The sequence below is a fragment of the Molothrus ater genome, chromosome 3 (assembly GCF_012460135.2).
Source record: "Molothrus ater isolate BHLD 08-10-18 breed brown headed cowbird chromosome 3, BPBGC_Mater_1.1, whole genome shotgun sequence".
NCBI lineage: Eukaryota > Metazoa > Chordata > Aves > Passeriformes > Icteridae > Molothrus > Molothrus ater.
Genome location: NC_050480.2, coordinates 81,626,709 through 81,639,026, shown reverse-complemented (window position 1 = coordinate 81,639,026; position 12,318 = coordinate 81,626,709). Strand labels below are relative to the sequence as shown.

Sequence of the window (12,318 nt, the reverse complement as noted above, 5' to 3'; positions counted from 1 at the left end):
TTTTTAGCATCTCACGAGTTCTTTGCAGTTCTTTCATATTTCTGATACTGATAATTCAAACTTTTCCTCTTTTATCTACTTACTCTTATTATTAATGAGAACTCTAATTTTGGATTTTCAGGTATTTACAAATGATCTTATTTGTGACATTCCTGTAATAAAAATTATATTGAAATTGAGTAATTTACTCTTAATAGATAATTATTAACATTGCTTGCCTGAAATCATAAAATGTCATTCAAATTCAATTATGGATTTTCAGTTCTCAGCAGGAGCATGGCTTCCCAATGTGTTAGACATGTCTGTCTTTAAAAGTCTCTAGTTTAAAGTGGATCTCCATCACTGTGGAGCAATTTTATGATATTGGCTGTGTGCATTAATTACTGCCTAAGTAGGGAACATAATAATTATGTGCATTAAAGAATGGTACTGTAAATATGCAAAATACTAAAGGAAATTCAAGTTGTTAAGAGTTCTGGTCTTTCTGTGAAAATGACTGGGTATGTTACTGGCACTTTCTTTCTGACAAGAGTGTCTACCCTGATGTCACACCCAAAGTCTGTTTGTCATTCCATTTGCTCTGGAAAAATTTTCACTCCCATGAGGAAAGCATCTCCTAACTTACAGAATGATTTGAAATCCCTGACCTCCACAGTGCTGTGACCACAGGCCTCCCGTTCTGAGGGGTTTTACTGTCACATCTGGACATAGCAAAAGGGGTTATGAGGAGTCCTTGATATTTTCATGTGACCTAGATAGAAGTTAAAAAGAATGGTCTCTAAATGCAAATATTTTCATTTCTTCTAGCACCTTAAGGAGATAAGGTTTTATTGCTTGGCTTATTGTCTTTTCCTATCACAAAATGTTCAGCTCTCTTAGGGGGGGTACTAGTGCAACAGAAGCGAGATTTTGATATATTAAGAGAAATAGGCAGTGTCCAGTTAATCAAAATCAAGCCATTTGAATTAAAGAAAGATAAATGTGTTGCAGTCCTGGGCATCATCATTTTGGTAAGATCACTCTGTGGTAAGTGTGTACTGTTGACAAGGCACTCGCTGGAAAAAAAAATAAAATGTCTTGCAGGTAAAATAGAAAAGCAGTTTTCTCACATTCAAATGTCACAACTTCTCAAAAACAAGTAGCAATTCCCAAATAACCTCAGACTCTGCTGCTGACTGTGAACATTTACCAAGAGAGGTGTAAGGCAGCCAGATTCCAGTTGCTTATGAGTCACATACACTGTTTGACAGTAGACATCACACACATAAAACAAAGCAATAAAGTGGAATAAAATGTAATTCAGGAGTTTAGCAGAAAAAAGTTGCAACCTTTTTAAACATGTAAAACTTTATTTCTTTTACTTTGATTTATTTTTTCTTAATTAAATTGAGCTAACTAGTCTAAGGCATCATGCCCTCTTTATCTTCACATGTAAGTGGAACATAAGGAGGTTCAGATCTGATGTACAACCTTTGGCTGTTGCCTTAAAAAGTGGGAAATGAGAATTATAGAAATGAAGAATGGAGAAAAGACAGAGTTTATCACAAAGAAATTTTCAAAGACTGCAATTCTCTCAGCAGTCACCTGACCTGTAAAACAGAAACAATGAATGAATTAGAGAAACAGTGAATATATTTTAGTCTCTAGGATTATGTTGTGTAGCTCTCACTGGCTGACCTATCCAAAATTTCCATTTGAATAAGTACATTAAGAAAAAAAAATTAAAGATGCCTGACCTTACCCTCTGCAATAAATTGCTGCAAAACTGAGTCAAAAGCAATAAAAAAATTTTAGAAGAAAACTAATATTGATTTCCAGACAAACAGCAAAGTTAAGCACATAGTATATAGGAGGCTCTTTGTTAGGGAATATGATTATTTGAGGTTAACAGTAGAATCTTAATTTTTATTTGATGTGCTAATTATTATTAAATACTGCAGTCACACTTTCTGAATTAAATAAGTGATAAAATTATAAATAAGTGAATAAGTGATAAAGACCACTTAAATTGGTTAAATTACTTTAATGACTAATTAAAACTAGTTATTTCTTTTAAATGATCTTTCCTACCAAGATTTTTTAAAAAGTAAACTGTTTCCCCTCTGTGGGAAAAATGAGATTTAAGGGTTCAGCATGTTTGCTGAGAAGATATGAGATGCTGCTAAGAAATCAGAACTATTCATGATCACAAATAATGTGTAATTAGTATCAAAGCATACTAGATTTAGAGTCATCAAGCCTCCCAAGAGACCAAACTGGTAACTTGCTTTAGAATTGATTGTTCTCATGGTTAAGGGATTCCCAGGCTAAAAGTACTCAAGGACAGATTCATTTACAATTTGCCAGCATTATCCTCTTGTTAAATGTAATTATTTTCTTGGTGATTTACATTTTAGTGAGATTTATAGAGAGAAGTTGTATCCTTTATCATTACAAGTGAACGTGTGGTATTTTCGGATGAATAATATTTGTTTTGAGTCCAGTTACATAACATCTGGGATAAATGCATCTGTTTCATTAGAAAAGACTATTAATTGGTATTCCAGAAATGCTTGGTAGATGGACAGCAATTGACACTACATCTTTGACTGCGTTGTTCAACTGGATCATCTCCTAAACGTAAAGAAGAATAATTTCCTTATCTTGACATGGAATAAGTCTTGTAGTTAGAGGTGAAGCAGTATCTGTGTTAGTAGTGGGTACTGCCTCTGGGATATTCCCATAAGGAAATTGGGAAGAAATGTACATGAAGCCTTCAGATGGATGGATGTTTGCTGTCTCTGAAAAGTGCAGTTGGAAAGTCATTTGCTGATGACTGGAAGGACTTGCTAGATGATCTTTTCCCCAAGGATCTCTTGAGGGTTTGTAGTGTTTGTATTTTTTGGTTAGGTAGTGCTTGTACAATGAAATGTGAAGCGTGCTTGTAAAATGTACAGATGATGCCAAGCTGGGAGTGGTACAAACACTATGAAGGGCAGGATCAGAATGCAAAATAATCTTGACAAGTTGAGAAGCTGAAATGTTAAATTGGCTGTGATTCAAACAGCAAAGGGAAAATGCTACCAAAGACTGGGAGTAATATACAAATACAAAATGAGAAGCAACAACAAGCCTATTTCCTGTAGAAGGGAAATAGGCTGAGAGTAAGAAGACTACACAAGGGTAAACAAATCGGACTTCCAGATACTTGGCATAAAAGCAAAATTTATATTCACATGTGACACAAAGTGATTCCTGCTTCTCACTGTTGGTGAGAGATCAGTTGGATTATGGAGACTTCTTATGTGGGCACTCAGGGAGGATGTGAAGTAACAGGAGAGTTCAGAGAATCCAGAAAGCATTATCTATGAGAAAAGGGTAAACACTGCTTTGCCTGAAAATTGGTTTTCATTCTAGAAGGGAATAAAAAAAAAAATCAAGTATGCAAAAGACTGTAAAAAAAGAGGAGTCATACATTTTTCCCTACCACTATGGGCAGGACAAAAAGCTGAGGTAAAAAGTGCAATAAGATAGGAGGTATTTTCTAATGCTAGGGCAATTTAAGAATTCTGGATTAAGTTTCCTAGTAAGACTCAGGTTTGTAATATCCACCATCTGAGAGCATTAAGGAGACTTCAGCACATTTGTCACAAACATTTTTCATAGTGTTCTTAAAAAAATGGGTGGTCTCTTGAGGGCCCCCTTGAATCTCCCCACCTGAGGACTGCCTGGTTTCCATGACTTTATGCTTCTGAACTAGTTTAATTTTACTCCTTTGGATGATTTATTTTACCCAGTAGTAAGTTTTTGTCTTCTTCCATCTCTCCAGTCTGAAAAACATGCTGGTAACTTATTTTCCAAATAAGTGGCCTTCTTCAAGTATTTTTTCATCTCAAAGAGCAATGTATGTGACACACCTTTAGGTGAAATACCCCTTCCTTTTTAGAAATCCCCTCCCCCATTCCACCCCCTGTCAGATCTGTACTTCTTTATACCAGTTTTCAGATCTCTCATTCCTTCATCCTGCTCAACTCACTCTTTGGTGTTTTTTTTAATCTGCAAATGGTCCATCTTGCCAACATCCTCAGTGGTCCATTGTACTGGAGTTGTTTTCTGACATGGTGTGATGCACTGAAGATGTCCTGTGGCCCCTGGCTATGACCCAGAGGCTGTGGGTTAACCAGGTGTGGGTCCTGTGCTAACTACGAGGCCACTGGTGTCTGTCTTCCCTTCCTGTGGACTAACATCCTGTTTCATTGGAAGTAACTCTGACCTTTTCTCATTTTCAGCTACTGTTTTGAGCTGTGGAGTTAGTTACAGCAACAGAGCTAGATGAGGATATGGGGCCTCCCTGCCCTACAGTCCTCAAGTGCTCCACAGCCCCAGCTGAAAAACCACTGTGGGCAAACTGGACGCGCTTTTTGGGTGCTTTTCATGACCTTAACGTGGCTCTTCAAATACATTGCTTGGTAACAGGTGTTAGCAAGTCATCTTGGTGTAAAGAGCTTGATAATGGACTTCGATATGTTGCATATGTTTTTATGTCCTTATAAGATATAATCAGGGCGTAGCTCTTTTCTTCTTATTGTGGTAACTCACGATTTTTCTGTCTAGATTGGAGACATAAAAACTGCAGAAAAATATTTTCAAGATGTTGAGAAAGTGACTCACAAATTGGATGGCCTACAGAGCCAAATTATGGTTTTAATGAACAGGTAGGTAATTTAATAGCTAAATAAAATTTCTTAAAATGTAGTTCTAAAAGTATGCAAGGTGATAATTAAATTACCCTTGAGACAATCCTGTTCTCTTTCTCTCTTTTATGGGACTTCATCTGTCATAGGTAAGACTGAATGGTGCACAGACTCAGGAGATCTCTATAACTTGGTACAGTCGTATCATCCTGCATTGAAACTAGGATCTTTCAGTTGATTTTACAAAGCTTTTTTTCATTCTTCAGGCACTGCATATTTTCACCATGTTTTTTCAATATACATTTGCATAAATACCTTTTAGGAGAGGAGAAGTTATTTTGGGCAGTTATCCTACAATCAAATCTGCCAGGAAAGTGCCACCCAGTAGCTTCAAAAGATGCTTGAATACACTGTAGTAAATCGAGCTGTGTGATGGGGGACTCACTTTGCAATGGTTAGCACATTGGCTTAATATATTTAGAGGATACTATTCAAAAGTGCCCTGAAAATTATATGGCTGATTTCATGAAGAGAAATAATTCTGGGAAGAGAGTATCTGCATTTAAATTAATAAAACACAATGAAGACTGTTGCTCTCGTAGGCAAAAAATACAGCTGAGCGATCCAAGTTGTCATTCCATTTGTCTGTAAATCAGTGTCTCCTTCACACTGTAAAGAACAAATGTCAGAAACTCTCACATCTTTAACAGGAAAAATAAAAAATGGTGTCCATTCTTTTTAAAATGTATTATTACCTTGGGTTTATGAGTAGAACTCATTTATATGTCACTTACTTTCTAGAGCATTTCTCTGCCTCGGTCAGAATAATTTTGCAGAAGCTCATCGATTTTTCACAGAAATTTTAAGGATCGACTCATCAAATGCTGTGGTAAATCTTCAAATTGCTACATATATAATGAACACCTAAATTATTCTCATAATACTTCATGCATGGATTTAATTAGTGCCCAGAGTATGCTCAGGGCTTTACAGAAAAATGGGATGTGGCATGTGTGCCAAAAGGTTTTCAGTATACATAAGGGTAAGATGGAAAATGGGATGGGAAATTAAGAACCAGTCTGTATGAAGGGCGTGAATACTTAGGCATGCATGAAGAAATTCCAAGACACTCTTCTTTTACGGGATCTTTGCAAAAGCACTTTTTTTGGCACTCACTGTTTTTAGCATAGACTTGCATGTCAGGAAAAGAAACGGCAGCTGCCAACATGTATAAAATTAACTTGATTTCACACAACATTGAAAGGATATTGTAATTTTAAACATGACATTTTTCACATGTTGCATATCGGAGCCTTGGGTTCCTGTCACAAGCTGAGATCAAAGAGCTGCTTATTTACCTTTGGGTTTCCTACACCTGGCAGTTTTCAGTGCATGGTCATGTAAGTGTTCCTGAGAAGTCAGACAGCTTACCCCCAGTAATCTGCTCCAAGGCCATCTACAGACTGAAGGGACTGAGTTTAAGAAACACATGAATTGCATTATTTTGCAGGCTGTAAAATAGCGTATATTATAAATCACACAAGATCAGTAAGGTTTCCTGAATGGACAGAAAAATTTTTTTTTCTAAAAGGCCATGTTCTTCCTTTATCTTCAGCTTTAGAAGGTATGAAAGTTTCTGCTGCCAAACATGTTATAACATGTTTTCACTTTGTACTGTTGGAATCTTTCAGTAACTCATAAAACCCATTTTGGGTGTTAAGGAAAATGGAACCTGACTTGATCATTCATATATATTTAGACTGCCCTATCTGCTGGATTTATGTGAAGTCAGCTGTAGATGCCTTTGTGATAAGAAAGTATCTTCCTGTTGCTTATGTGGACATGTAAGCCAGAGAGAGAGAAAAACATTAATGAAGTAATTAGAAAAAAAAAAATCTATGAAAATGTATGTACAGGCTCATGTGGCTTCTGAAATTTGTTTCTCTTGGCTTTCAGACTAATGTCCTATACTATTTATATTTAATTTTAAACTATCTTTTAGAGTTTCAGTTCTTAGACATCAGCAGGTCCTACTGGCAGAGGGTAAATTTGAGAATTAAAAGAAAAGGATAGCATTGTATAATTGAAAATGTATTTTAGTTTTGCACACACATGCAGAATAGTAATTCTTAGCATACAGTAAATATCTTGTAACTGCAGATGCTAGACTTCTTCTTTTCCTTCTCTCTCATCACTTGCAAATACGCATATATATATATATATATATATATATATATATGTATTTATAAACACACAATTTGTTTACAATATGTTTTTCCCTAGGCTAACAACAATGCTGCTGTTTGTCTTCTGTACCTGGGGAAACTGAAGGATTCCCTCCGGCAGTTGGAAGGAATGGTTCAGCAGGACCCTCAACACTACCTGCACGAGAGTGTCCTCTTCAACCTGACTACCATGTATGAACTGGAGTCCTCTCGCAGTATGCAGAAGAAGCAGGCACTTCTAGAGGCTGTGGCTGTCAAAGAGGGTGATAGCTTTAATACTCAGTGTCTCAAGTTGGGATAGATCAGTTCCAACTAAGTTTTTCCAGCAAGGCTGATTTTTTAAATTGTATATACTCTTGCTAATGTGTAAATGTGAAATAAAATCTATTCAATTATGAACATTCAGTGGCATTACTACAGAACTTATCATCTCTAATAGGCCTGTCATTGCAAAGACTTTGTGCTGACTCAGAGCCAGCTTCATCCCTTTCATCCCTACAGGTCTGTTTCTGTCCAGTTACTCATTACAGTGCACTACAATATACATGTGTGTGTATATATATAATTATATATATATATAATCAACTACTCAGATTCTTTTATGAGAAAAACTGAATTTAACCTTATTTTGTCTTGATAATTTTTCAGTAGTCAATGAGTAGCCAATGAGTTTATTTCATCAGCTAGGAGTTATTGACAGAATATCAGTATGTGTGTTATGGAAAGGAAATTCTGAACACACCTCTCTTCATTTTGTCCCCATCAGACTCCTGAATATTACACCTTTGTGTGTCCGTGGCTGTCAGAGGAGGCTGTTTGATAATCACCATTCAGAGTCACAGCATGGCTAAGGTTGGGAGGAGCTGCTGGAGGCCATCTGGTCCAAGTCCCAGTAGCACAGGGACACGTCCAGGAGTGTGTGAGGGAGTCCAAGAATCCTGCACAGAATCTGTTTCCCACAGAATGAGGGACTAGACTAAATGGTCTCCCTGTACTTCCTTGGTTTGTGTAACTGTTAAATATTTCAGATTAAAACACATGGATTCTGCAAAGCTGCTCCACTCTGGCATTCTGCTGGGTAGAGAAAGGAGCACTGCCAGGTGGAGTGGAAACACAATGGATTTCAGTTCAGTTCCTCTCCTCTCCCATTATAAAGCAAAAACACTGAGCATGAAGTATTTCCCAGGGAAAATGATGCAGAGCCTGAGGCAGAGGTATCTAAATGTTAGGCCACACGGAGTGGAAGCAAATGGGGTTCAGGACACAAGGCAGTTACTAGTGATGCAACAGTATCAGCATATACTGATTTTGGCATCCCTCAGAACACAGATTTTTTGAATCACAGTACCACTGTGATACCAGTGTATTTCACATCTCTGCCCACATTTCTCCCTTCAGCTGTATAATAAAGATTCAGTGCAGATACTCCCACTCATACATGAACACAATATATGCATCTGTTCATAGGGGGGTTTTATTGTTCTGAGATTTAATGCTTAGCAATTGGACTAGTTTCTTGTCACAAATCACTGCCATGGGACAATTCCATAAGTGTGTTACGTTTTTTAATACCATATCCATCAATTAATTCTCACTCCCTTTAAATACACCCACCTGTATTTTTAAGTAACCAATAACTCATTTTTATGCTTGTCCATCTGGAGATACTGTACAGGGGCCAAACAGTTGTCCTCAAAAGTCAGGCTGTTTGAAAACTTCTGCAGTCTAGACATGCAGACATAAGAATGCTGCAAATTCGCTGGTCACCTGAAAAAATATAAGCCCACAGCTTATGCAGAAACAGAAATTGCTCCATTTTTACAGTGTATTTCTGTTTGACAGGCCATACTTGTACCCGAAACAACAGCTAGTTGTTACTAATCAACTGAAAAAAAATGAAAGCAGTTGGTATTTCTGTTTCTGACTTGGCCTCTAGGTTGAACAGCTGGATCTGAATTAAACTTGTGCAGCACCTGGGTAGACTTGTCCTAAGGTACCACTACTAAACTCAAAAATTAAATATTCAGCACCACCTGCTTTAGCTGGGCTTAAACACCATTTGCATAACTTTAGTGAGTATTAAAATAGTAAATTAAAAGTAGTTATATTGCATTATTCTTTATGAGGTTTTACAGTTGTTTAATTTCTGCTAGGATTTTAGACAAGGCTTAACAGTAATTGGACAGATTCTCAGTTTACAATGATAAGTGATTGAAATCACTGTTGTTTCATTTTGTTACAGCTGTTAATCTGATCAGGTGTGTTGCTCCCTGTACTCATTTTTTTATTCTAGTAGTATATTTTCCCCAGCATAGGTTCCTTTTCTTGGGCATGGGGTTTCTTTGGAGATAAAAAGAACTCCTGGTATGTGACAGCCTTGTTCTCAAAGATGCTGACAGCACTGAACAATTTACCAGGACATGTAGAGGTAGGACAAGGGGCAACAGTTATAAACTAAAAGAGGGTAGGTTTAGCTTGGACATAAGGAAAATATATTCTTCTTGGTGTGGCACTGGAATAGTTTGCCCAGAGAGGCTCCCCATCCTTGGATGCATTCAAGACAAAGGCTGGATGGGTTTTAAGCAGTCTGTTCTAGTGGAAGGTGTCTGTGCCCTTGGAGAGGGCTGAACTAGATGAGCTTCAAAGGTCCTTTTCAACCCAAGCTATTACATTTTTTACAGTAATATGTAAAATAATATAAAAGAGATTCACATACATTTAGCTGAAGGGTCATATTGCATTGCTGTACTGTTGTCTTGCTTTCAGAGAGTGTCATTTGTCTGTTCCAATGCTAGGTGAAAGTAGCATGATCCATCATCTTCCAGCATGCTGGAGCCACTTGCCTCTTTACAACTGAAGTAAAAAGCTTCCTTTTTGGTTCCATAGTGCCTGACACTGCACATGTCAATGACAGTCTGTATTCTGATTGGCAGAGAATAAAAAGTTACTATCCTAGTCAGAGTCCAGTAACCATTATAAAAGAAACACTCTGAAAACAAAATCCAGTTTTCCAAATTTCTCTACATTTTAATTCATGTGTATTACTACCTAAGTCTCACTTCAGCATGTTTGCTGTGTTGTTATTAGTCGAAGCTTTTGCTCAGATAAAAATGCCATTAGAGGAGACTTGGACTGGATGACCTCTAAGCTCAGCCAGCCATTAAACAAGTGACATCCTGGTAGACTTGCAGAATAATTAAAATTTAAATGAAGAGGCATATTATCACTGCTGGATGTATGCAAATTATTAACTGTTTATGAAATGCAGGTAAGACTCAATGTCACTTTATGATGTAACATACATACAAGTGTTTGACTTCCCTAAATTCTGCCCGTTACACATCTGAATGCTCTATATGTTGTTAGAACATTAAAGCTAAGGACAAACTTTGTCCTCAAAACATTAATTACACCAGGCAATCCTGTTAAATTCAATGAATTCAGCTGAATTTAATGAGGGTTCCTGGTGTAAATGAGGGCAGAGCTCAGTTCTAAAACACAGCATGCATATGTCATCTGGCTAAGTGAGAAAAGCTGTGGAAAGCAGAGCCTGAATGCCCTGATTGTTGTATTCAAATCTTAAAGCTTAATGTGCCTTAACAGAAGTTTTGCATTTAAATTCCCACTTTTATTAAAAGAGGAGAAGAGGTGTACTTCAGACATCCAGATAATTGCATTATGCACAGAGACTCTGATCCTCAAAAGAACTTGAGCATCTCTCTGGCATTTCTAATACCTAACTGCAGTTCAGGTGATAATGGCATCCCCTCACCAGCTGGTCACTGATGTTTTCCTGTTTTTTTTCCAGTTTTCAGACTGGACAGATTAGGTGTTCCCCAAAGGCAGACATGTGCAGACATGCCTGAAACTCCACAATGGACTTCAGCCAGTGTACTGGAAAGGATGGTCATTCCTTCTCCTACCCTATCCTTCATGTCAGCAGGAGCGCTCGGCACAATCTAGATGAGCTCACTGACCTGGTGGAAGAACTCACCCAGCCAGCTAACACCCTCTCCAGCTAACACATCTTCATCCTGAGGCTGTCAACACAAGAATGTGCTGGGAATTACCACACTGCCTGGGTAGGCTGTTGGCTTTTCTGCACTATAGGCCTAATAAGAGGTACACAGACGGCTCCTCTGTGAAGCCTTTGCTGCAGGTGTTTCGCAAATCCCGTCAGAGTGGGGGATAAGCAGGGTATGATCTTTATGCACAGCTAAGTTTGTCTCTCTCATTTGTATGTCAGCTGATGTGCTTAATCAACCACATGTGCTGGAGCTGTCTGAAAGAGGAGCGCGGGATGTGTGGTACTGCCATCAGCAGCTGCAGTGAGAACATTCCCTCACTGCTTCAACTTGAAACCAAACAATACTGGCAAAATGGGACTGAAGCAGCAAATACAGATGTAAATGTCTTTCAGACAGGCAGAACCACAGCAGGCAGGGTCAACTTCTCTGAGGTTGCTGAGGTAGCAACCTATAATGCTTCTGTCATGAGCAGAGGCCATGGAAATAAAGGATGTAAAGTGAGTTTATCCAGTAGCTCCCACCTATCAGAGTTCAAAGGAAGATGCCATCCACTTCTTCCATCTTGCTTTCTACTGACTTAATTAAACATTGAGGAAGGAATTATCTTATCAGTGAGGTACCTTACAATGCAGGAACCTGCACAGAGTTTCTGGCATTTGAACAGCAGTTCTGTCGTGATGGATGCAAACAAGCCCCACCAGCACCAGCCTTCAGGATATGGTAGCAGAAAGCTGCTTTCCCACTTAGTTCTCCCAGCCAGTCTGGGGATTACAAATTTAGAGATTCTGATCTGCAAGAGGTGTGAGAGATGGTCACAAGCCTGCTCTTAGGAAGAGAAAGGTGTGGATGGGGAGGAGGACCTAGGTGCTGCCTTTCCAAGCTGTTCTGGATCGACACATAGATTTTCTGTCCTAGATTTGGGCAGTCATCTGCAGATGTTTATTATGTATGAGTCATTAAAATGAATCCACCCAAAAGGCAGCAATAATGGCTTATAATTTTCCCACAAAGAGGGGAAAAAATTGGATGTCACTTTTTTGAGGCAAGGATGGAAGGGGGTAGAAGGTTCCTCTTTGGCTTTGAAAAACTGTCAAGACTGTCAGTACTAAATTGAAAAAACTGAAGTTAAGAGATGCAGAACTAGAGCTGTTAATTAGAAGAAAAAAACCCCACAACAATCCCCCCCCCCCAAAAAAAAAAAAAAACAACCCCAAAACACTATTTTCAATACAATGTGTGAGATGTGTGAGCAAGTACATCAAATTCTGGGACACACTCCAGTGGCAGGCAGCAGGACTGAGCCCCACCCAAGGCTGGGGCAGCAGCCTGTGCAAAACCTGGCCACCACTTGGTTTTGTTACAGCATCACCAAGGACAGCTCACCTCCTTCCC

The 12,318-nt window shown here is 38.4% G+C and overlaps 1 protein-coding gene across 3 annotated transcripts in view; it reads left to right on the top strand.

Annotated features, from left to right (window-relative positions):
- The window catches only part of TRAPPC12 (trafficking protein particle complex subunit 12), a 49,724-nt gene extending 42,427 nt beyond the window's left edge, over window positions 1–7,297 (top strand). For all 3 annotated transcript variants that reach the window (XM_036379851.2, XM_054514157.1, XM_036379850.2), the window contains exons 10-12: window positions 4,594–4,694; window positions 5,475–5,562; window positions 6,957–7,297. In XM_036379851.2, the coding sequence (XP_036235744.1) occupies window positions 4,594–4,694; window positions 5,475–5,562; window positions 6,957–7,199 (432 nt within the window). In that variant the 3' untranslated portion in view covers window positions 7,200–7,297. The remainder of the gene's footprint in view (window positions 1–4,593; window positions 4,695–5,474; window positions 5,563–6,956) is intronic.
- Window positions 7,298–12,318: the final 5,021 nt, after the last annotated feature.